This window comes from Raphanus sativus, chromosome 4 (assembly GCF_000801105.2).
Source record: "Raphanus sativus cultivar WK10039 chromosome 4, ASM80110v3, whole genome shotgun sequence".
NCBI lineage: Eukaryota > Viridiplantae > Streptophyta > Magnoliopsida > Brassicales > Brassicaceae > Raphanus > Raphanus sativus.
Genome location: NC_079514.1, coordinates 17483177 through 17510427, shown reverse-complemented (window position 1 = coordinate 17510427; position 27251 = coordinate 17483177). Strand labels below are relative to the sequence as shown.

Sequence of the window (27251 nt, the reverse complement as noted above, 5' to 3'; positions counted from 1 at the left end):
CTAACTACTATAAAAAAAGATCAGAAAATATCATTTTTAATATATTTTTATTTTTATATTTAACATATTTTATTTATTAAGACCATATAATAATTTATAAATTTATGTAAAAGTATAACGAACCCGGCGCGTAGCGCCGGAAAATCATGGAGATATAATAAGGCGGGGAAATTTCGTCGAAGTCATATTTGAAAGGTAACCGTTTCTAAGTGTTAAAGTTTCGTCGAAGTTTCATGTTTGGAAGGTGACCATTTCTAAGGGGGTAAAATTTCGTTGAAGTTTCATATATTTAGGGTCAATTGATTGTTTCCTAAGTTACATTTAATCATAAAAATTATTTGCCTTAAATAGAAAATTTAATTTTTTTAAAAAATGTATTAGTATACTAAATTTATTAATTCTACTTAATTTTTTTAATTAATTATGTTATTTTTAGTAAATTATGTTAAATTTTCTGGTTTATGATAAAAGTATACAAATGATCTTTCTTATTCTTTTCAAATTTATCATATATATATATATACACATATATAAATTACGAAATGATAAATAACATTTTAGATTCAGTTTAGACCAATATATATATGATATACAATACATGTAAAATGATGGCAATATTTATTACCGAGTTTATCTTTTCTTGAGAAAAACAAAAAAAGAAAACTAATCTTGGAAATATTAAAATATACATATATTAATATAACAAAAATTATTAATTCAACTACTTTTACAAAATTGTGTAGATTTGTTTTTATAACTTTTAAATAGAGATTTGAGTCTAAAATGTACTAATGATTATAAAAATATTGGATCTGGATTTGGATTTGGAAGAAGCTGTTAAAATTGAGATCAGTTGGTTACCAATTTATCAGGTTTGAGGTAAATGACGGTCACACTGCTTTTTTTCTGGGTTGATGACTGGCTGCAGGTAGGGAAGCTATTGGATATCACTGGTGCTGTAGGAACTTACTACCTTGGGGTTTCCCGTAATGCTAGAGTGAGTGATGCAGTAACACAGGCCCACTGGAGTATACGAGGACATCGAAACCGACATTTCCATGATTTGTATGCCCGCATAAGGAACGAGCGAATTCCGCATGATGAATATGGAAGCGACCTGGTACTTTGGAAGCACTCGGAGGACAACTATAAACCACATTTCTCATCGAGCAGAACCTATGATCAGATTCGAATAAGGAGAAGTAAAGTGGGCTGGAGCAAAAGTGTGTGGTTTTCCCAAGAAGTTCCTAGATACTCATTCATAGTATTGCTGGCAGTGAAAAATATATTATCTACAGGAGATCATATGAGGGCTTGGGGTATTCAACAGAGTTGTGTGATGTGTGGAGAACCGGATGAGACTAGGGATCATATCTTCTTTGCTTGTCCGTACACCTTCACTGTTTGGGATAGACTTGCTGGTCGGTTAAGTGGTGGTAGAAGTGATCCAAATTGGGATACTACCTTGCAGTTTATTACTAACAATGACCTTGGGAGCATCGACAAGATCCTCATCAAAATGGTTTTTCAGACCTGCATCTATTATATGTGGAAGGATAGGAATGAGCGACGTCATCAGCGAGGTTTTCGCACTGTGGACCAAGCTGTTCGAGTCATTGACAAGGCCATACGAAACGGAATCAGCTCTCTTCGATACAAGGCGGATCATAAGCTAGCAGGCCTAATGCAACGCTGGTTTGAAGTGTTCTAAAAGGATCATCGTTCATTTTTTATACTGTTGCAACCGTTGTATAGCTTCTGCATTTAGAATCCTATTCTTTATATATGTTTATTTTTTTTACTCTGATCAATAAATTTCACATTTCATCAAAATTGATTATAAAAATATAGTTATTGACTATTAAATATTGTATTTAATAATATATTTGTTTCAATAATGAGAGGATAATAATTGTGTGAGAGCTTACAAAAAATTAAAATTATGCTAAGATATCGTTTTTGGTGAAACACTTGATGATGTGGATTAAAGAAATTTGAATATATGTTATCCTTTATATATATATATATATATATGATAATAAATCAATTGAGAAAGCTTAATAAATCAATTAAGCTTTCCAATTGCTTGTCCAGTGTATTGGTCTATGATTTGGTTTGTTTGGTTCCTTGTGGCCTTATTGTATTCTTCATCGATGGAGTTGAACTCATTTAAGTTTCAATGAAAGTTGTTTGATCAATATATATTTATTGTAAAATTGATTTATTATAAACACAAAAACATTTCTCATAGCTATACATAATTTTTGTTAAATTTTCGTTGATAATCATCATATATATTAAAAGAGAAGTCACTTACATAACTTTTGCTTATGTGTTTTGTCAAAATAATGTTTTTTTGCTTACGTGTCAAGCATTGGTGAGATCTCCATAAAAAATTATTCTAATTTGATTGGTTGATGACTTTTAATTTTATTTATTTTAACTAGATCTGAAAACAAAAAAAAATCTAGAACCAATTAATATCATATGCAAACTAATGAAAATGATGATTTATGGTAAATAATTTTCAAAATTATAGAAAGAGTATTAATGTTTGATAAGTTTTTATATATAAACTGCATAAAATAATGAACGAACAATAATTTATAGAAATTAAGATAATGATTTCATATTCTAATTTGATTGGTTGATGACTTTTAAGTTTTATTTATTCTAACTAGATCTAAAAACAAATAAAAGTCTAAAATCAATTTGTATCACTTAACAAATAATGAAAATGATATTATAAATGATGATTTATAGTAACTAATTTTTGAAATTATAGAAAGACTAATAATGTTTGATCAATTGTTTCTATACATATAAACTGTATAAAGTAATGACTGAAAAAACAATTTTATAGAAATCAAGATAATGATTTCATATTCTTATATAAAACATGATTTTTATATATAAAGTATTACAATAAATATTAATGTCTTATGAAGTTAATACATTCTTTATAAATCATTTATCAGGATTTTGAAAACATTTGTAATTATTTATCATGACATACAAATTATTTTATCACAATTTTTTCAATGATTTATAAAAGTTTATAAATTAAATTGTAAGTTATAAATATTATAAAATTATAAAGATTATAACATCAATTGCAAGGGCTTAGAAATCTATTTATAATTGTATAAAAGGATTTGTGAATCATATAAAATTGTATTACACATCTGCTATATTTATATATAACAGATTATAGGCAAAAGTTAAAATTAATTCTCTTGATTTGATTGGTTGCGAGTAGTTTTATTTATATCTTCTCTATTAAAAGAGAAGTACAACTTTTAAATAATTTTTTTATAAAAAATCTAACAAGATCTTACCAAAAAGTTTAAATATTTTTTTATAAATAAGTATTTCTTAATTTTGTGATTAAACATTATTATAAATTAATTTAACTAAAAATTATACTCTGTATTTTATAAATTTTATAATAATAATCTATAATATATTAAATATAAGTTTTAGTTATATATTTATAAATTATCCGTGCGGGTGAAACTCTAGTTTTATATATTAAAATAAATAAAAAAAAACTAAGCATAGATAAGCTAAAAATTTAAACTTTCAAACAAATTCAAATATAGATAATCTGCTGAAGTTACAATCATAGAACCAATCATAGAAAAAAACATAAATGTATTTATATAAATAATTACTTTAATAATATATATATATCCAGCCAACTAATTTACTTAAACTCATAGCATGTTTTATATTTACAAACTATATATATCTTATAAAAGATGTCAATTGGATGCATAACAATCAAATATACAAATTGAAATACATTAAGAAATAAAAATAGAATTCTCCATTGTTTAATTCCTATTTTATGATGGAGAAGAATACAAAATAATGCTGTTTTATTTTACAAGAAGAATACTGAGTTGAATTGGATACTATTGATTTTATATTGGTAATTAGAAAAATTATCCAAAAATAATGAAAGAGAGAATCGTCAAACATAGTTTTGAAAAAGACCAAAATAAAACTTAAATAAGAGATTTATTAATAATTCAATAATATTAATCAACTACAATGAGAAAATTTTAATAGAAAAGTATTATGTATTTAATTCAAAAACTATTGAAAGTAATATAGTACAATTTACATCAAATAATATATGCAAGTTTTAAGGATTTGACGGATTATTTTCAATAAAACATGTGAATACTTTGACATTAAAAAACATTTTGCACGTCAAAGAGGCCATAGCGTGGTAAATAAAGGCTGTAATGATTGAAAATGAGTTCGAATATAGTTCTTTTTGGGTTCATTTATGGCATGGTTGTTACTATTTAGAGAGTGGTCATGATATTTATATTAAACATTGAATCAAAACTATGTGAAAGAGCGGCTCATTTGAATGCCGAGGAGAGGGTCTATCCGTTGGCTGTGTACCTCCACCCGGAGGTTAGGTATGTGTCTTTAATAGATCCGGGTTTAATTTTTTTCTGTTAAAAAAAAACTATGTGAAAGAGTGTGTTTTGGATATGATAAGAAGTTAATGAAATTCTGCAACTGAAAATTACTTTACACTTTGTCAAAAAAAAAAAAACAAATTACTTTACATCAGAGTTAAACGAGCTGGTAGATAAGATAATGTGATGATTATAAATATTCTTAAATATAACTTTTGGTTCACTTATCTTGAGTTTGTTAATCATTTGATCAAACTACGTAAAATAAATATGTTTTGTGACTTAGATTGTTATTAAGTTGTCATTAAATCTCACAAACTTTCTAAAAATATAAGACATAGATTTTTTATTTTTAAACTATTTTAAGTTGAAATTTTATTTTCTTAATATTTTAGTTATTATCCAAAAGTTATATTTTATACATAATATATATTTTCTACAATATTTACATCTCCGAAATCATGGGCAACCACCTAGAAACTAATAAACGATACGTCTTATTTGATTGACGGAATTCAGACCAATTACCCTACACAATATAAGTTATAAATCATTTTGAAAATTCTGGCCAACTACCCTACATCCACGTGTTTGATGGTGCCCCTTTTTTCAACTGATTCAACTCAGTTGAATCCAGCTGGTTATTTGTACATCTTCGACTCGTCCATTTTGAACTGGTCCATTATTGTACATTTTCAGCTGGTCCAGACGAAGAAAGTCTGAGTTGGCGATTTTTATGATACCTTCGGAGAAACTCTGTAGATTAATATACTCACAAAAAAATTGGTTAAACCATTGGTAAAGACAAATATATGAATTTTGAGAAACTCTGTAGATTAATATACTCAAATAACTAGTGGGCAGAATTCGATTGATATGGTTTTATTTATTTATTGTGGGAATAAAGAAATTACAACATTTTATACATAAAATAGGGTCTGTTCTTGCTACGTGCATGATGTGATGTATTGATTTTTGTTAAAAATATAATTTTGCGTAAATTTTTCTTTATTTGATTGTGAGTGTGATTATGTTAATTTAGATTAATGTTGTTTACACCAAATGTCAATTATATAACTAAAAAGACATCTGAGCATAATCAGTCTTGTCGCTAATTTGATTTTGGAGTTGCAAGATTTCATAGTATTATAATACTCAAAATACTTCTCTAAATTTGAACTTTGAGCATTATGAGTTAAATCAAACAAAATCGACCAAAAAGAACATAATAGAAAACCTTGTCTAACCATGGATCGTGATAGAGCGATCTCGGGTATCTAAGAGCATACCCGAGATTGAGTTATGATCTGCTTTATCTCGGGTATTATGGAGCGAAAGGTTGAGTTATGATCTCTTTTTCTTTCTCTACAGATAAAGCAGGAACATAGGCGTTTTATATTCTATTTTTCAATTGAGAGTTTCTCTGCTATTTGTTAACAATTATATATATATATATATATAATAAGAGCATGAGAAAGCAAACAATCGTGTATTAAGAAAAGGAACATGGATAATGTTGTGGGATTTCGATAATTATATTATTTTCTTTTTAAAGCATTATCGTGTTTTTTTTTTTTCAAGTTTTCAAAATACTTATTAATTACGTGACAGAATATTGCTGGGTATGGATTTTCTGGTGCTACGCATTGGTTTTTCGAATATTCTCATGAAATGGTAATTCAAATACAAGGTTTTGCCGCTAATCCATTTTCTTAAGCAAGTTTTATAAATTTAGGATATTTTCTAATGACATTTTTTGAAGAATGGAATTATAACTATATTAAATTTTTATATAGAAGTATTGTATAACCTTGTATTATTATTATTTATTCTTTAGAAAGATATTGCAATAATAGAATATCATGTTTTATATTTTGGAAAGAGACACGAATAGATATTGTATAGCTTCATTTATTATCTTTTGAAAATTTAAATGTGGATTTGTTTTGTTAGACAAAATTTCTAGTAGAGACCAACGAAAATATTATCGTGTAGATCTAATATATTTTCAAGAGAGACGCCTTATAATCGAGACCATAAGATATCAAGTATATTTTTCTTATTCTAATTGACAAAACATAGTTCTAGAAAACATGATCTAATATACTTCATTATCAATGAAACATAGACCTCAGAACAGAGACAAAAATAATATAATGCTTACTATCCTATCCTTACAAGTGAAACTATGTACCGCCAAATAGTATATCACTTTACTTTGAAATAAGCATCCATGAAGCCACCTTTAAGTTGTACAAATAGCTAGTATGCTTCTAACATCTATATTTTGTACTTGTTACTAATTTCACCCCATTAATATTTCTAAGTTTATAATTTAGACATCATTTAGTGTAAATGTATGCATTTTGTAGCTATAAACTATAGTTTATTCAAGTTATAGATATGGAACAATGGACCATCACATGATTCACATCGTTAGTCTCGTTCAAGACTCTAAACGTTTTGCATCTCAACATTCCTACATGCATTCGCAAACCACACTGGATCCTTCTATGCCCGTCAATGCCTTCTGAAACTCATCCAAACACAGCTCCTACTTCTTGCACTTTCCTCCCATACAAACTTCTACTCTCTTCAACGGAAATCCACCAAATTAAACTATTTCTATCATATTCATGATCTATGTCCATGACTAACAACCGAGGGAAAGGCTGTCGATACAGAACCTGATTGTAGCAGAGCTTGCTTCAATGCTTCACCGGTGTTCTTTGGAAGAATTTTCATATTCTTGGGGCTTATAGGAATTAGTCGCTTTGATTGTAGGAATGGTTGCTTCTTCAGATTACGGCTGTGACGCTCACGAATCAGTTTAGCCTTATTTCTAAAATAGCTCACGCCAACAACTTATGTTATGTTACAGTCATTGCAATTTGATTCAGATTTCATTTCAGTCATCATCTTCATGGCTTTAGTTTTTGGCTTTTCATCTTTCTTCTGTTTCTTCAATAGTTCCTCCTTTTCTTTCAACTGACCCAGTTTCTTAACAGAATTTATGCTGCTTCCTGCTTGATTCTAAATTCAATCAAAATCCAGCACTAAAAGTCAAATTACATACACGCTCATTTGATTTTAGTGTTGAGTCGCACTCACCGAGATTGTCTTGTAGTTAATCTCAGCAACCAAACCATATGCTTGAAAACAGTGCAAGTTCTTAGATAGAGCTTTAAGAACCTTAGCCTTCTTCATAAACATAGAGAGAGAGAGAGAGAGTATGAAATGGTGTGTCACAAGAGCTTAGTTTAATGTGAAATTAATTAGTATCTTAGTTTGATGTGACCAATATAAATATTACTTACGTATTAGCCAAGTAACTGTACCTTTAGGTGAATATCACATGAAAAGAGTAGCATCAGTAACAGAGAAAACGAATGTACTGTTGAAATTAATTAGTCCTTACACTTTGTTGTTCATGCAGGCCCAAGGAATGACTCTTCAGTTTCGTAGTAGCCATTTTTGAAATACAAATTGACACATTTCCAAAGAGAAAGAGGACATTTCACTTAGAGAAAGCACTTAGAGAAAGCAAGAGAGATAAAAACCAAAACGGAAAAAAAAAATTCTGCGACTCATTTGGAGAAACATACACCCACACAAAGCAAAATACATATTTGGATAAATGAAAGAAACTTACTCTTCAAGGATGTCGAGGGAGCAATGATCGAAGTGGTGGAACTCAAGGCCATCACCAACATCCGTGTAGCTATATAAAGCTAAGTGTTCTGCTTGTGAAGCCAAGTCAGAGACAATGAAACAACAAATCAAATAAAAAAATGGGAGAGTAAAGGTTTGCTTTGACCTGAAGACTGACAGAGACCGTAAACGATCATCCTAAACCCTTCGCAGATTTCTTAAGCACGAAACTGAAGTAAATATAACATAGTCTAACTTTAAAGAACAAAGCAAACCTTTAAATGTTAACACGGTCTCATGTCTTTCCTTTAAGAATCATTTCCAGCAAAATCTTTTAGAAAAATGTAAAAAGCAAACACTGTGTTCTTATAATGGGTAAGCCTAATTGGTAAGTCACAAATCATGAGGATCAAAATAACTATAATTCAGTGCCATTTGAAACAAAAAAGCAAACGTTTAAGATGGAGATAGCATTGTGTCCTTCGTTTACTTGGAAAATATACCTCCCCTGCAAAATCTTAAGAAAATATGTAAAGTGCAAATTTTTGTTCTTAGTAATGGGTGAACCTAATTTTGAAAGACACAAAACAAAAACCATATGAATAAATATGAATTGGTTCTGTGAAGATTCTAGTGGTGGCACAAACACTCTTCATGTCCTGCAAAAACGTAAGGGGGATTTAGTTAGTAAAATTGTCAAGTGAGTCTTAGAAAAGTGAAAGTATACTCTATAGTTCTGTTTCAGGCTTCAAAGTCTTTGGCTGTAATAACCTCCATCGCATCCATTCCCGAACACCCTCACTCGAATATTGATTCCACATAAACAGTCTTATCCCGTTAATCAGAATTCTCAATTTGCCTAACATATAAAGATCTTCGATATAAATGTGATTACCATTATAATGAAAAATAAGTTTCTAGTGTTATTATGAGTTGTGAGAGTGACGTTCAGAGGATGAAGGTGATATGCTCGAACTAACCTTCAAGCCACTATTTCAAATAAGATGTTCAGTTGGAGTACTTAGAGATCGAATCCACAGAGACTCAACAAATTTGTTGTTTCCGAAGTAATGCTAGACAGTAATGATTTAAAACAATAAATAGTATGGCGAACAAACTAGTTATTCAGTTGATTGATTTGAGGTTTTAAATAATTTAAGAAAACAACTAGATTCAGGTAAATTCTGAGGTATGATAAGTATGCAAACTAATCAGGTTATCAGGGATTCAAAAATATTAATTGTTCTCGACTCAAACTTTAAAGTATAATCTATTCAACTTTTGTTGTGTAGATTATCTAATGACTGGATCTCGGATCTCAACTCTCGTTTATTGATCATGAGAAATTGTCGATCGATTTTTCTATATGAAAATCAATCGATACACCTTTCGAAATGTCGATCGATACAACTATCGTTGTGTAGATCGATATTCTTTCCAGCAAGCTTTACGAACAGGTTTGATATGTTCTCTACTACCTAGACCAACTCTCGTATGCATCCAGATGTTAAGATCAACTAAATGAAGAACTAACTAAATCATCCTAGCAACATGTTAAATTTTAACAAACCATAAATCATCGTTTGAAAACCCTAAATGTAACAAGAGAACTATTGAGACATATTCATAAGAAACATTATGATGGTCTGAAAAATACTGCAATAGAATAATAAATAACAGAAAAGAGTAAAGTAACAAAGGAAGTATAAGATATTCCCTCTCTCAAGGTGTACAGATATCTCTCTCCAATCATAAGCTCTCTCTCCACAATAGAATAAGCATGGCCGTCAACAATGGCTTAGAAAACAGTAAAATAAGACTTTTAGTCGTGCAGAAGCATTTTGGTAATTTGTGATAACTTCTGGGATTAATTTGGTCATAAACAGACAAGGTCCATCTTCTGGGATCACCGTCGATCGATTTAAGGGGTGCTCCATCGATCGATGTTGCTTCATCTTCTCGACAGCTTCATCTTGCGAGGCAGACGTACCACTCTTCAGTAATACGGGCATAACTTCAGATCTAACCGTTAGATTGACCTTAAAATGGTGGTATTGGAAAACTAACTAAAATATATATGTTGTGTCAAAATATCAGCTCAATCACACGGTGGTAAAATCTCCATCAATAGCTAAACATCTAACGCATCTGTGTAGTTCTGCATCTCAAAAAGCTCCAAAATCACTAAAGTTCTCGAGGATATACCTGAACCTGAAAATACTCTAAAACATACTCCAAACCCATATAATACTTCAAATACTCATATACCATGGCTAAAAATGGGGTCACAAGAGACACTCATACCCATCGTTTACACTAAATGATGTCAAAAGTATGGAAGGGCAATTGTAACATTATAATTTATGGTATATGATGGTGCACGTGGAGAGAGTTAAAGAAAAAAAAATTGGCTAACTATGTCACTAAAGAGAATTTGTCCTTTTGTTAACTTGTGAAAAAAACTTTATCGTTAAATGTTTAAACTGAAATAGTGGAAGAATGGTGTCTTATTAGAAATATATTTTCGAAATCATGTGAGTAATACCAAAACATGAGGAGAGATCACGTAGTGATTGCATGGTCAAAGAAAATTTTCATGCCTCAGAAAGATAAACGCTTTGAACCATCATAAAGGGTGGGTTCTCGATCCTAGAGAGAGATCATTGTGGGCAAATGGAAGGGACGGATAAGAGTGTTGCAAGTGGTATTAGAGCCGGTTAGCCATCTTGATCAGAGCCCCGACCGCCGTGTGAGTGGACCTTGATATACCATGGAATTTAACCACTTTTAACCATAGTATAGAAGTGTTTTAAGATATAATTATAATGTTTTGGAGTCTATTTAGTATGCTTATAGATTTAGGAGTCATTTGGAGTAAAATAGAGATTTTGAAGCATTTGAGTACTTTAGAGATTTCACCCGAGCTGACAGTCGACCAGCACAAGTGGTCGACAGAGAGACACCACAATCGATCGATACACACCATGTGATATCGATTGACAGCGAGTACGCAGAAACCCACTTTGGTCACAGCCGACTTGAAGCCCAAGATCATACCAAATTATAAGAATACCCATGGCGAGTTTTAACCTAATATTTATGTACACCGTCATTGTATTCAGCAACACACACTTTCTTATTTTCTATTCTTCACAGTAAAAGGTTTTTAGTTTTAGATTGCAGAGAAGAGTATAACTCCTTCAGATATTTGTCTTAGAACTCCATTGATTTCTATCTATCTATCTATGAAGTTTTCTTATTCTATTGATAGGCTTTACTCTGCTATGTCTGAGTAAATCACCTTATTAGGTTTAGGGTTCAAACAGGAAATGAGGGATTAGCCCAAAATATGGAATTACTAAGTTGCTAGAAATATTCATCATGAGAGTTGTGTTTAATGCTTGTTTCTAGAGTAGATAACTAGAACCTTGATATTAGGATAGGAGGCGCAAGCGAAAGCCTGGTTTTCTCCCTGAATTGATTCTTTGAGCTAGGTTGCTAGATACATGCGGAAGTTGGTCTAAGAAGACTAGTGAACATAGTTCAACCCGATCTTAAAACTTCTCTAGAAGCCCATCGATCGATAGTCCTATAGAGTAATCAGTCGACGTGACGAAAGGTGTATCGATCGATACTCTTGTAGAGTAATCGATCGACACTTTCTTCATACTAGCAAGCGGAACCTGAGTTTGAGGATCTAGACAATATATAGTCTAAAAATACGGAAGTTGACAAACTATTGCTTTTGTTGAGTTCTTATATATCCTGCATGCATGTTAGTTTCCATGCCTATGTAATCCTGAAATCCTGAATAGAAACCCTAAGCTTAACTTTTTTATTATTATTGTCTAAAACCCCAATCAACTCATCTGAACAATTACTTGTTCACCACTGCATATTTTGATTTATGATATTCAGCCTAGCTTAATCACTTCTTTTAGGATTTATTATCTGCCCGAGCTCTGTGGATTTGATCCATAAGTATTACAACTGATCCTCTTATTTCAGAGAATAATTCATTCCTTAGGGTAATTTGAGTGAGATAAAATTTGGCGAGGTTGTCGGAGAGCTTTGTTCGCCCTTAGATCATGTTTATTCTGATTTCTTCTAGATTTTCTTTACTCTTGCAAAAACTGATAAAAAAAAATTCTTGTATTTTCACGTGTATGCCTAGTAGTACCAGAAGCAACATGAAATCACCACTAATTTCCCCAGATCCTGCCCTCTTGGAACGCACGATCCACAAGGAGTAACGTTCTGTATCGATCAATAGTAACATTCTACCATCGACCGATTCTCGAAACACCACATCGACTGACACACACATCCGTTCATCGATCGACACTCGATCTTCACCGTCGACTGAGACTACTCCTCCGTCGCCCGACACCACCCACCCAATATCGATCGATACCACATCAGCTGCATGATCGATACTCAGCCGCGAGACATGGTTGCGACAGTTATTCTCACACGGGACGAGAATGGAGACTTGCATGACCAGGAAGGTCATCTGCGTAATGCAGCAGGTCAGAGGATAGATGATCAGGGGGCTGCAATTCCTGATCCCATTGATTTAGCTACAGCTCTCGCTAATGTTGTAAATGAGGCTGCTCGACCAAGAACATTGGCTGACTACAACCGTTCAGACCAATAATACGCTAAAAGATATGCTATCCGTCCTCCAGCTATCCAGAGGCACGATTTCGAGCTGAAGCCCCAAACTTTACACTTGTGGGATAGACACCTTATTGTGGTCTACCACATGAGCATCCTATGGACCATCTGGAGAGGTGTGAGGATTTTTTTCTCTGCTATAAAATCAAATGAAGTCCCTGAGGACTATCTACTTTGCAAGCTCTTCAAGTATCACTTGTTGGAGATGCTTCGCATTGGCTTAAACAGCTATCACCAGGATCTCTTACTTCCTGGAGTGACATCAAGAATGTTTTCCTGCGAAACTTCTTTGATGAATCAAAAGCTGAAGATTTGAGGAGCAAAATTGCTACATTCAGACATGAGCCTACATAATCATTCAGAAGCTCCTGTGTCAGATTCAAGTCTTATCCGCTCCAAAAATCCGGATATCCAGAGGAGCCGGATCCGAATCCGGATAGTAAAATGTTGGATCCGTCCAGATCAAATCTGAATCCGGATATCTTAATTTTTTAGTCTGGATATCCGGATCCGTAATTTTTATTGATAACTATTTTAAAATAAGAATATATATTAAAAAAAAACTAATTTTATTTATTATATTTTTATTTCTATACTTGTTATATTTTTATTTCTATACTAATATATAAATTAATTTTTGTAATAGTAAACATAGATATAATTAAAAATATTATATATACTTTTATTTTTAAATTATTGTTAATATTTAATATATTTTAATATTATTTTTTTTATTTTAAGGATCCAAATCTGGATCTGGATATCCGGTGGATATTACAATTTTTAGAAGGATATTCGATACCCGGATATCCAAAAACCCAAGATCCGAATAAGAATAATAAAAACACGGATTCACCGGATAAGAATTCAGATCCGAATACCTTAAAATACCTGTATATCCGATCTGTCCCAGCCCAATTGAGCGAGACCTATTTGCATGGAGAAAAATAGTTGACGGTACATTTTGTGTTTCGAAAAAATTTCCGATCGAAATATCTTAAAAGCGCATGAAAACGCATTAGAAAAGCTTTCTTAAAAGTCTCGTTCTAATAATGCAATGGAAGCTTGTCTGCTTGTGTTTCTGTTTTTTATAGACTTGTGATTCTGTTTTAGAATGTGAAAAACTTATCTTTATTTTAAAAAGTATCTTGTGAATATAATTAATATATATATAGAGGAATTTGGAGCCTTACCAACACATTTACCTGAAATTGGCAATATACCAATCGTACGGAATATGACAACTGTTCATGGTATTTCTTTACCCTTCTACCCCTATTTCATAAACCTATCTATAAACAAAAGCAGTAGAGCAAATCTTTCTGTAAGATTCGCAAAGATCTATTCTCTACCAAATCTTCTTGTCAGAAGAAATTTTGAAATCACCCTATTCTCTCACCTATCTATCCCCCACTCCAAATTATTCGATGTCGAAGACGGGGAGTGCGATTTGCCGTGTAGTTGTCTTAGTTGTCGTAGACGGTGAAGGTTCTGATGTATAGTAGCGACTGTAGGAGGGGAGTGGAGGGCATAGCAGTTTTTCTTGTCGAAGGAGAGGGGGAAATAGCGGACTGTCTTCTCAGCGACGTGGCGGAAGAGGAGAGGCTGGAAGACGACGGCGGTGGATCCGCTGGATCAGAATTGGTCGGGGAGCCATGTGCGGTTGAAGGCGTCGGTGGAAGGTGTGGGGCTTCCGCAGTCAATGAAGAAAGAAGTATCTGCAAAAAAAAAGTTCAGTTTGTTTGTTAAAAAGAGATAGAGAGAAGCGTACTGAATTGAAAGGAGAGAGAGAGGGAAAGAATCAGGAAGAGGGAGAGGAAGGAGGATGGCTTTTCTTGTTTTGTTTTTTCCCTATATATAGGGATAGCTTTTTTATTATTTTTCTTTTTCTAACATTAAGTCTTTGGATGGCTAAGACAATTAATCCCTAAATACTCATAAGCTCGTTTTTAAGAAGCTATCAAATAAGTTACACATCCAACTACAATTTTTTTTAAAACAATCTTATATCATAAACTGTACGAGGTTTGGGAGTTTCGATTTATGTTTAATTAAAACTATAGAGTGTTGGGGTATGAAAATGTATATCTAATTTTATTATTGACATGTTCATTAATTGTCTTAGCCATCCAAACAATATGGTAATTATCGAGGAGAAAAATTGGACATCTAATTATTGACTTATATTTTCTTCTCCATCTACCAGGTCTACAAAATTTCAAACAATAACCATCGGGTGAAGGAGAGAACTCGATTGGCCATCTAATTACAATAGTGACTAGTCACATATATCAATAACCGGCTAAAAAAAATTATAGACAATTTTGTAAAGGTTAACAACGATTGTTAGCCGGTTCTGAAAATATATAACTGTATAACAAATTACTTATGAGGCTATCTAATTTACATTGTCGTTCCGATTTATAAATTACCGTTAGGGCTTCGGGGATCATGTTGTCTTTAGAGCATAGAATTTTGGCTATAAGGTTTCATAGTGTTTGGGTTCCAGATTTCCAATTGGGTGTAGGTTTAGAGTTATGTCTTTTGGGTTTAACATTTATTATTGCTTGGGTTCTGGGCTCCCTATTGGGTTTAGGGTATAAATTTATTTGATTAGGGTTTAGACAATAGGGTTTACTTACCGTTTTTCTATTGTGTTTAGGGTTTATATTTATGTGTTGAGGGTTTCGTCAACGGGTATACAATAACCATTCAGTGAAGAAGAGAACTCAATTGGTCGTCTAATTACAATAGTGACTGGTCAATCCTAACAATAACCGGTTAAAACAAAATTATAAACATTTTTGTTAAGATTAACTTTGATTGTTAGCCGGTTTTTTCAACTAATATATATATATATATATATATATTATAGATGGTCTAATAAAATTGTTGTATGGCTACTATTATATTTACACATCTAACTAACTATTTCAAACTATCAAAAACAATTGTCTTTTTTGATTTTGTCGTTAATTGGCCCTTTATCGTTTCTATTCCAAGATTCTGATTGATATTTCTAGCTCGGCGATTTCGTATTTTAAGGGTTTTAAGTTCTGGATTATGTTTGTTGGGACAAGATTATGATGGTAAAGCAAATTTTGTTCGATTTTTTTTCATTAGGAGGATGAAGAAAATTTTGATGAAGAAGCTTGAGATAAAAAAAAAAAGATTGAAAATGGAGAGAGATTTGAAAAAAAAAAAACTGTTTCTGAAAATGATTGATTTTCTTTAATTTTTTTTGAGTAATGAACTTATCAAATCTACTAAAATCCTAAGCAAATCCTGTAAGATCTATTGTGTCAGATGTGTTTATCTACCTACAAAGGCCATTATCGTCGTTAAACATCAACACATAAAATTATGTTTTACTGTTATTGGCATTTCTCTAAACATAAAATTATGTTTTACACACACATACATACATATATATACTTCTATATTTTTCTCAAAAATAAATATCTCTATTATAAATGTGGATTTGATCTAATGTATAACTTTATATTAGAGTTCTTTTATTTTTGCAAAAAATATAGAGAAATCTTATTTCTTTTTTTAATATTTAGAGATGAAAATAACATATCTATATATTTTCCTCTATAAATATATATGAGCTCTATTATAGAAGCATATATTAGAGCAATTTTATCTCGATAATAGAAATTCTTTATTTTAGAAGAAAATATAGAGATGAAAATAAGGATGGGATAGAGATAGTCTAAGTTATTTTGATAAATTTTATCAAAAAGATAACATTATAATCTTTGATAAAAGGTATAAAATCTACAAAGAAAAACATACTATTTTGTTAGGGTTTTCTATTGAAAAGTATGTGAATTCACATGCATAAATAGACGTTAATAAAACGTTCCCATTTCTTTTAAGAAAATCACGTTACGCTTACGAAATTTCTCCTTTCTGCGTATTCATTTCCGGTTCCACACAATTTAGGGTGGAACTTGTTTCTAAATGAATCAACTTCCATCCGTTCCTCTAAATTATATTGAGATATTCAAATAACCTTATTAAAGGAGAAAAATAAATTATGGCAGCTAGGTTTCTTATATACTTCTTATGTTTCTAAATAAATATCTTTTTGACATCACATAGATTAAAAAAATGACAGACATATATGTAACTTATTATTAATTATACCTTTCTGACCAATAGTATTTGAGATAAATAAAATTATTTATAAATTAATGCAGTTTACAATTAATTTTAAATAAAAATAAGTATTATTTGTATTGAAATTGTAAAGTAATATTTTTGGTAACAAAAAAAAATGTTAAATAACAATTATTATAAAACAAAAGGAGTATAGGGAAGTGAAAAGTCAGACAACACTTTTCTGGGTCAACTAACATATTAATATAAATGCAAATGATGTTATATTTATAATTTTGAAAAATTCAACGAAAATGAAATAAGATTAAACTTCTGTATGTTCACTTTGCATTTACTGATACATTTATACGCCTCTACCATGTTAATTTTTTTTTACTAATTTACCATGTTAATTGTTCAGGGCTAAGAATGTCTCGAATGAGGAGATCTTATCTAATATTTAGAGGATAGTTCTTTTTTTTTAATCCAGGAGCACGAGAGATGCTTAGGATAGGTTCTCAAAACACAAGCAAACTCCATGAGAACAAACAAAAAGAACTTCCCTTAAACATGCTGATTGAAAATTGTTAATTCAAGTTCTCTTAAGTTCGTAAACAATTAAGAAGACCTTCCAAAGTAAAAATAAAGAAATTTTCGGAAGTGAACCATTTATGTTATAAAAAAAACAATCTATGTTATATTGTCTAGGTGATCGTTGATTCAAATTTAAACTATTTTTTATCATATTGGTCATTAAAATTAGTTTTAGGAGGACTTTTTTTAAGAGGACTTAGTTTTAGGAGGACTTTTTTTTTGTTTTGAAAAAAGTTTTAGGAGGACTTTTATTCTTATATTTTGAAACCTCGACGATTAACGCGGTCAGCTAAGCTATATTTAAGAGGACGTCATTTGCTTCTCCAATCAATTAATTGCAGACCAAAAAGTCAAAAAAAAAAAAGAAGAAAAAAGAGATGGTCGCATCCTCATCTCTCAACGTCAAACCACAAGTATTCATCAATTTCCGAGGAGCAGACCTGCGTAGCACCTTTGCCCCCTATCTCCATGGAGTCTTGCGCAGAAATGGGATCAATGCTTTTATAGACGATGACTTGCGACCAGGTGAGGACCTTACGAATCTTTTTGAAAGAATTGGGGAGTCCACGGTGGCGGTGGCGATCATATCGAGCAAGTATACGGAGTCAGATTGGTGTTTGGACGAGCTGGTGAAGATAAAGGAGTGTGTGGATCGACGCACGCTCTGGGTTATTCCAATATTCTATAAGTTACCTACATCAATTGTGAAGAATCTGGAGGGCAGTTTTGGTCTTCAGCTATGGGAGCTGTGGAGAAAAGAAAATCACTGTAATCGAGACGACCGGATCCTTAAGTGGGATGCAGCTTTGCAGGACGTTAGCAGCAAGAAAGCGTTGCGATTTTTAGAAAACAGGTAACTTAACGTACATGACATAGATTTTGTTCAACATGATATGATTCTGAACTTCTGTTTGGAAAATATAAGGAACTAGGTTTTTATTTTTGATGTGCAGCTCAGCTTGAGATTAGTATTTAGGATTGCCACTTACGTTTTTAGTTTAGCCTTATATGGAACCATGGTTTAGCATTTAGGATTAGCATTTAGGATTAGCATTTAGGATTAGCATTTAGTATTTACTAGATTTTGGACTCGACCTTTAGCTTTTGTGATTTGTGATTTAGATATTACAATGTTGAAACTAGCAAGTTAATGATCTGATCGTGGAGAGAAAATAAGAGAAAGTTCAAAACCTAAACCAAAACAGAACTAATGTAAACAGAACACACAGCCCATTTATACTTTTGCTACTTTTTTAATGTCTAGAAGACTGGGATCCTCTGTCCCCATATATCCCTTAAGGTCCGAATGACAATATAGAAACAATTACGACGCAAAAATATACACCTTATAATATATATAAATACATAAGGTGTATATATAGAAATTTTTGTTATCATTAACATTTGGAGCCTAAATAACTTTTTTAGAATACCTAATTTCTTAACGAGAATTGAACCTTCGGCTATTTTCTCTCGGAACAAACTTGTATCATATTGATTTATTTATTCTTTATAAATTATTTCAAAAGGTTTAAGACCTGTATATTATATTATATGTTTCAACGAAGTAGATAATTATCACCTGTTCTTAGATTAATTAGAAATTAGTGGTTCTCAATAGTCAATACATAATTTTTTTTTTGTCGTCGACTTAAAAAAAAAAATCCTTATTTTTTTTTATATTTCAAACGGGTTTAATACGAAAAATATATATATATATATATATTAAAATGGTTCTTCTCAACTAAAAATTTTATATTAAAAATCCTTATTTTTTTATTTTTTGTCACGAATATTAAAAGTCCTTAAATAATAGTGATACCACCGCAATTATTTTAATCTAAAAAGTAATTGTGATATTTTGAATTATCCGTTCACGGTATTGTTAATAACAAAATGTGCTTTGAAAAACATTGCTTTGTTAATGGTTTAACCAATTACTAGATTAATGACCCGTCCTTACAAGGACGGTATATTTTTTGTTTTCCATTTTTTTAGAAATTTAATTTTTATATTAGTGTTGTAGTCATATTTATGTTTTTTGTATTAAAATAGTTGGATCACACATATATCAACAAGATGATATTTTAATAGAATAGTCTTTTGTTTCAAAAAAATATATATATTATTTTACAAAGGTTGAAACTTACCTGACCATTATTAAATGAAAACCACGTATTTTAGATATCAAAATAATATCTGTTTTAAAACATGTTCAAATAAAATAACTGGGTTGGATCAAGAACCAAAAAAATCTCTAAACTGAAAGTTAAGATTTCTCTTTCAAATCAAAACTAAGACTAACAATAAATCCTTTAACAAAATGCTATTAGTTAGTGAGATATTTGAAATCAAATTAAAAACAAAATGTATTGATGACAAAAAAGTGTATTTAAAATTATAATTTAAGTAATCACGATCTATATGAACTTACTTGTTACAAAAAATAATTAAAAAAACTTACTGTCATTTTGAGAATTTTTGGATCTTGATTCATATTGAAGATCATGTTTGAACAAACTTAAAAACATTTTTTTATTTTATAAATGTCATTTTTATGTTTTAAATTACAAACTAGATTTTGATCCGCGCTTAAAAAACGCGGGGTTTTCTTTAGATTATAAGTAATGTTTGTGAATTAGAATTATTATATATTATTATGTTATAAAGTCATATTATATCAAAAAGAAAATTTGTTTAAAATTATATAATTTATGAATTAGTTTATTTAAGATTTATATATACTCTTAAATATAACTAAATTTCAACCTTTTACCGGACCTAGAAAACCAAATCGAAATCTACCCAAAAATATAGGTGCAATTTGAGTCTGCGTCTAGAGAAAAGTACATATTAGATTTTTTTGGACCCGCAGGTCTTTTTTCGAGTCCAGATCCTACCCGAAACTCGGTCATGATACCCAAAGTACCTGATTTTTGTGTATAATAGATATATTGGGCATTTCGGTATTACATATACTTTTTTAGTTATTGTTTGTGTTTTCGATTATAGTTTCAGGTTTCAAGTAAAATTCTAATTTTTTAAAAATATATATTTTGAGTACTCATAAAAAATTGGGTATCTTTTTCGGTTCACCAAGTCAGATTTCAGGTACAATTCTAGGACTTTTAGGTATTTTAAAAATATTTTTGGGTATTTGTTAGGGTTTTTGGATATTTTCATGTTTATGTATTTGTTTGGGTTTTCGAGTACTTCCATACTTTTTCGGATACTAAATGCCCAAAACAATCGAGACACATTACGTACGTACTAAAAATTATAGATATTTGAATAATGTATCCACCCTGATTTCAACCTGAAAAAACTGACCTCGATATAAACCAAAAAATTTCAAATACCTAGTTATTTTCAAATGCCTAGGATCCAAAAAATCCAGATTCGAAAGGAAATGATTTGTACCTAGTTTTAAAACCCGAATGTCCACTCTCTCTTTTATTGTTTGTGTGTATTTCATAAGAACCACATTTGTTGATTAGTGAGACTTAAAAATTATTTGGTAGATTTTTTACTGATTTAATAGTATAAATTTATTAAGTTTCATAGTTCTTAAACTTATTTTAATAACAAATTTTACTATAAAGTCTCTTTATAAAATGGGGCTGCTAGTGTGCATAGTTGGTAGCTTAATAGAATTATATAGTCACATTTTAATTATTAGATGAATAAGACAGGTTTAGAAGTCCTTGCCAATAGGAACGATATGGTTTTGGAGTACTGTTTTAGTCGACAAAATTATTCTGTATAATAAATAAGATATTGACTACGGTATGTTAGAGAAATATTTGATTAATTATATAGTTCAATTTATTGATGTAACATATTGTTATAAACATATAAAGGAAGACCAAAAATAGTTAAGTTTAATGAAAGGATCAAACAACCTTGTGTAAGTAGATTTTTAAGATTCCTTCTTTTTTAATAGTATATAGATCTTTTATTTACCAACATTTTAGATGGAGGAGTTAAACTACTAACAAAAAAAACTAGTTGGGGTTTTTTATAGGGAAAATTGGCTAGTAGGGTCATATCGAGAGATGGTTTGTCCTTTTGTACTTTTGACTCCATTATTTTTGTTTCAATATACCTTTTCTTTTGTAAATATGAAATTAACCCTTTAATTTATAATTTAATAAAAATTAACTTTATGATCTAATTTATAAATTACATTGGCCAATCAAGAATAAAAGTTAAATATTTATATAGTTTATTAATAAAGTAATTCTAAATATTTAGTCATTTTCACTATCAACATTTTGTTAAAAAAAACCTTGCTCTTAACTTCTCTCGATGGTTCCGGCGTTCCATTATGGTGAATCAGTGAACTCTATCTGTACATTCCGGCCAAATAACGCCTGCTAATCGTCATCCTCTGTGTGCTCTGTCGGAGTCTCTTCTATTTCCAGTGATTCAAAGCGATTTTGTCAAAAAAAAGAAAAGAATTCAACGTGATTCAATGTAATTCAGCATCAAGAACAAGATAAATTTGAATAAAATTGGTTAGGATTACTTCATAAATTTTCTTAGATTAAAAAACATAGAATATACAAAAATATATAATACATATTCTAAAAAAGATAAAGATAGACAAAAGATAAGAATACATATTATAATATTATTATAAATAGGATAGTACACAGAGAAAATGTTAGAATTTAAACTTTAACATGTTTAGAACATACCATACTCCATATATGTAAGAAACGCTATGTTTTATCTACGATACAGGATATAGTAAAAGATATAACACAAATTAACATTTTCTAGATTTTTTACAATGAAGGCAAAAAGCCTATAATATGTATTGTATTTTATAAATAACAAAGACATTTGGTTAGAATTGAGACATACATATTCTATATTTTCATAAATTATAGAGAAGACACTACAACACTAATTGTAACATTTATAAAACAAATAAGATAAGTTAGAACTTATGTTTTGTCCTTGTAAAAAATTATAATATGCATTCTAACAAATTTATATTAACATATCCAATTTCGTTTTGTCATTTCAACATATCCAAACTCTTTTTGGATTTAGTTTTGGTAAATCAATAGACGTAAATATGCATGATACTTATTATCCAGGATCCGAATTCGATCCGAGATTCGCTCTGGATCCCCTCAGAAAATAGGATATCCGGATCTATTTTTTAATTATATTAATTTTTTAAGTTTTATTAATAATATATTTGTTATAATAAAATGTATTCTTAAAATTAGGTTTATAATATTATACTTTAATTTTGGTATTATATTCATAGTTATATTTAGAAATCTTGTATAATTATTTATTTTATGTATTATTTTAGAATTTTAATTTTTTTAAATATTAAATTTTTTTAAATTATTTATAATCCGGATCCAGATCCGGATATCCGCAGATAGTATGATATCTAGACGGATATTTGAATTTCAGATATCTGGAAGCTCCGAATTCGGATCCAGATACTAAATCAATGGATTCGATAAATCCAAACCCGAATCTTGATACTCAAATTTCCCGAATATTCGGATCCATTCTAACCATAGATGTAAATATTCTCACGGTGATATTGCTTTTTTCTTATATATATTGTGAAGATAATTACGTCAAAAACTAATCAATTAATGCAAAGGTATAAAAAGAGCAGTTAATCCCTCTTTATATTCGCTTTCTAGTCGAGAGATAGCCCATTATTTTTAACCACCTGTGGTTGGTGTTTTCTATAAAACAATATTTTAAAATTTAGCACCAAAATCATTGAAGGAAATTTGAGTGTGAAAAATGAATTTAAGAAAACTTATTTCATATGTATTTTGTATTTAATTGTTCTTAATTATTTTAAAAATGGTTGTGTGTTATATTTTAATGGTTTATCATATAAAGTTTGTATTGTTTTTTTAACTAATAAGTTATTTTTTTGTTATGATGTAACTTCTGAAGTCTGCCTTAAGCCATGAAAGAGGAATCTTTATTTTTAACTAAAATGCTCTAGAGCACCTTGAAATTAGGAAGAACAAAACTGTCGTAAAATCTCCATTAACAGTATATTTGAATGTATTTCTAAATCACAGATCAGTTACTATGAAGTTGGTAACATTGTTGTTGCATCAGTTCAAAAAAATATTGTTGTTGCATGAGCCTCATTGGGATTCGCTCTCTGTTTCTCTGCAGTAACGAAGTGGCTTTCGCGGATAAGATAGCAAAACATATCCAGAATTACCTAGACGAAGGTAAACAGCTGAGAGAAGAAAATCCTAGACCCCACGGAAAAGGAGGAGACAACCCTAATCCTGAGGAGGGCTCTAACATGGCATCAAGCAGTATCAAACCAGTACAACAATGCCTGAAGCAATTGGAAGAAAAGCTGGATGTCGACTGAAATGACGACGAAACTCGTTTTGGAGTTGTTGGTATGGTTTGAATTGGCAAAACTTATATGGCCGAGTGCAGTCCTGGCCGAGTGATATCTAGAGCTTAAGTCCTTGTAATTCATATTACATGTGTACGACAAAATATCACATCCACAGAGGCTAAAGTTGCAATATACTTTTATAAGAATTTAACTAAGGCAGGCTGAATTGTTAGATATATTCTTTTTTTTTTGCTAAATGTTAGATATATTCTTTACAATATGAATCCTTTATTATTATTTTTTTTGAATATGTTAAATTTATTTTCAAAAAAACCTTTATACCTCAAGTGCAACTTTTTTACTTACAAAGTACTACTATCAAAACTTTTCTACTACCAAACCTCATAATGCTATAGAGCTATTTACATTCTAGACAGACACCAATACTGCATAAGCTCATATATTCCCTTAAGCCCCTTTGTTCTCATCAGGTTAATCTTGTTTCTAATCCCCTTATCAATCATCTCTTCAGCACTGACATCGGCAGCAGCTTATCACCATGTTTAATTTTATTTCGTTCTCTCCACAACGCATATAAAATCACCTGAAATGCATATCTAATACAGAACAGACTCTTCTTCTCCATAGTCTTATCTGTAATAAGAATCAGTATCTCGGACCAAACATTCGTAAAAGAGTTTCGCATTATTCCTTTGGTGATATGCTCCCACACCTGAGTGAAATAGGAACACTCAAAGAAAAGATGGTTTCTCGATTCAGGGGCATTCTTGGAGAGAACACACGTTGCATCAAGTCCCTTGCCTCCATCTAGCAACTCTGTCCAATGTCAACATTCTATCCAACATCGATAACCATGCCATGAAGGCGAACTTTGGCGTAGCTTGAGAGAACCAAATACTTCGAGCCCAAATGCAATGTGTCTTGGTCTCTCTTAACAACATCCAAGTCTCATGAGTTTAGAATTTCTGCTTGAATCTCGACATCCTTCTCCAGAGACTGACATCATCCTTCTCCAAGCTTATATTTCTTTGCCATAATGTCCAGATCTGATTCAATGTCATTAAGTAATGATACGTGCTCAAATTACCCTAGAGCATCTTTACTCTCATCAAAAGAGGTTCAGATGTGATACTTAGGGATCAAATCCACAGAGACTCTTGGATTACACAATAGATTTTATAGTCTTCGAAATAAAGCTAGATCGAATGGTTTTAAGACAGTAAATTAAATGAGTGCTGGATTGAACATGACAATTGTTAGATTGATTGTAATGAGTTTTGTTATCAATTAGGGAAAGTAGCTAGATTCAGGAAAAAGCTCAAGTATTTACAAGTATGTTGCTTTAATGGATTATCAGGGTTTTAAATATGAGTTGTTCTCGAACTTAAACTTCTTAGGAATAATCTATATGATTTTCTAACAGCTGGATCTCAAGTCAGTCAACTTTCGTCTGGCATGTCTAGAGAAAGCATCCATCGATATGCCTTGATGACAATCGATCGATATGCCTTTCAGATAATCGATCGATGCGACTAATATTGTCGCATCGATCGATGATCCTTCCAGTAAGCTTTACCGAACATGTTTGATGGGTTCTCAGATTCACTGGGGCAACTTCCGTCTTTAGCTAGTAAATTAGATCAGTCTAGTTTATTTTCAGGTAATTTACCATGCCTTCGCCTGAGTAAATTAATCCTAAGATCTAAGTCAAGGGTGATCAATCATTTACTTAGCAATAAGCACAACTAGAATGAAAGAACTATTAAAACACCCTAACAATCATGTTATGATCAGCAATAGATAAGTCAACCTTTGATAAACCTAAATCTAACAGTAAGACTACTCAGACATATTCATAAGAAGCATGATCATGATGGTCTGAATAATACTTTAAATAAAACTTAATGAAAACAAATAATAGAGTAAGAAAACAAAAGGAGTTCAAAATCTTCTTTGTTTATGAAGTTCAGATCTCTCTCTCCAAGATAAAAGTCTCCTTCTCCAACTAATTCTCCAAGCTTTGCTTCTCTTCCCTTGGTGACTCCCTTGTGACTTGCTTGTGGCCTCCTTTTGTTGCTTGCCTTTCTCTCAATGAGAGCCTCCCTTTTAAATAGTACAAAATCCTAATAATATGGCATAACAAGCGACCAGGGTGTATGGTGAAAATATGATAACTTTTGGGTAAAACTGGTAATTCCTCTAATCTTCATTAATCGCGAATGGCTCTGCATAGACCGATATGGCGAATAGATAATCGATCGACGTGTGTGTTAATCTGTCGATCGATACTGGTGTTAATACATCGGTCGATTCTCTCTTCAGTAATCAGTTCCACGACGGTGAAATGCAATGTCTCCCAAAAAGGTTCCAAATTGCTCCATAATCATCACTTTACTCCAATGGGTACCTAAACCTGTAATATCTCTAAAAAAGCTACGAAATGCATATAAAACCTTTGAAAACATATATAACTTATAAGTAAAATAAGATAAAATAAATAGCATATCAAGTAACCATGTTCGATGCCTTCTCCTTCTCTGAGTGTTTAAGACTGCTTCCTCAACTGTGGCTTCCTTTATAACACCCATATCTATAATGCCTCTCTCACCCAGAAACTCAGATAGCACACCTCTATCTGACCATCTTTCGTACCAGAAGGAAGTATGCCTACCCTTTCCCAGCTCTTTCCTGTAAAAAGACTTAGCAACAACTCTTAACTTCAACATCTTTCTCCACATCCAAGAACCAGCTTGAGGACCGTGTTCTGTGGCTCAGTATCGATCGATGTGCGATATGCGGTATCGATCGATGTCGGATGAATGATGTTGGTCGCCGGGTACTAAAAAGTATCGGTCGATGTGGATGGAACGGTATTGGGCGATGTCAGATGAATGAGATCGGACGATGTTGGTGAGAACGTCCGGTAGAGGTGATGAGAGCGCTTCGTCAAATGCCGCTTTTGTTTCCGAGATCAACTGATTTGCCTTTTTATCGCGCTCTTTAGTCCATTGGATGATATTGCCCCGGCAAGCATTAGGCTTAGCAATAACTGAGCCCAGGGAGGAATGGTTCCATGAGGCAGCAACCAGGTCCGTGATCTCCTCGTTTTCAGTGAGGGATCGATTAAACCGAAAGAGACCCTGTTTTTCGGTCCGGTGGAGTTGAAACACGTGACAAGCGGTCTATGATGAGACCCTTCAAACCGGAGGTAAGAGCTACGGCTTCTCCATTTTAATGTATTCAAACTCGATCTCTGTGATCTCTCCAGAAGGCAGCTCAATTTCCGACTTCATCTCTAGTGGTAGTAAGTCGTTGACATCTCCCTGATTCTGGACTCTCGAATATCACGCACTGAGACGTGACCAAGTACACTTCCAATAGTATTGAGGGCCTGATCCGAACAG

At 31.5% G+C, this 27251-nt stretch overlaps 2 protein-coding genes and 1 long non-coding RNA gene across 11 annotated transcripts; 2 read left to right on the top strand and 1 right to left on the bottom strand.

Moving 5' to 3' along the window:
• Window positions 1-883: 883 nt before the first annotated feature.
• Window positions 884-1711, top strand: LOC108831013 (uncharacterized). The gene has a single exon (XM_018604569.1). It carries the CDS (start codon window positions 884-886, stop codon window positions 1709-1711), a length of 828 nt encoding a protein of 275 aa, XP_018460071.1.
• A 5045-nt stretch (window positions 1712-6756) lies between these two features.
• LOC130511814 (uncharacterized) lies at window positions 6757-14746 on the bottom strand. 9 transcript variants are annotated; one of them, XR_008945334.1, is made up of 4 exons: window positions 8257-13634; window positions 8092-8179; window positions 7551-7890; window positions 6757-7462 (listed from the first exon to the last, which is right to left on the bottom strand). It is a non-coding gene; the product is annotated as an uncharacterized LOC130511814 (long non-coding RNA). The 9 variants fall into 9 exon arrangements; XR_008945329.1 differs by adding an exon at window positions 13649-14746 and having other exon boundaries at window positions 7551-8949; XR_008945330.1 differs by adding an exon at window positions 13659-14746 and having other exon boundaries at window positions 7551-8949.
• A 3072-nt stretch (window positions 14747-17818) lies between these two features.
• On the top strand, window positions 17819-24153 carry LOC108831014 (protein PHLOEM PROTEIN 2-LIKE A8-like). The gene is made up of 2 exons (XM_018604570.2): window positions 17819-18321; window positions 23646-24153. Exons 1-2 carry the CDS (start codon window positions 17846-17848, stop codon window positions 23851-23853), a joined length of 684 nt encoding a protein of 227 aa, XP_018460072.1. The 5' UTR covers window positions 17819-17845; the 3' UTR covers window positions 23854-24153.
• The last annotated feature ends 3098 nt before the right edge of the window (window positions 24154-27251 follow it).

Coding starts and splice junctions, on each gene's coding strand:
- LOC108831014 (XM_018604570.2), top strand. CDS start 17,846: ATGGTCGCATCCTCATCTCTCAACGTCAAACCACAAGTATTCATCAAT. Junction 18,322..23,645: donor TTGCGATTTTTAGAAAACAG/GTAACTTAACGT, acceptor GTTTCTCTGCAG/TAACGAAGTGGCTTTCGCGG.
- LOC108831013 (XM_018604569.1), top strand. CDS start 884: ATGACGGTCACACTGCTTTTTTTCTGGGTTGATGACTGGCTGCAGGTA.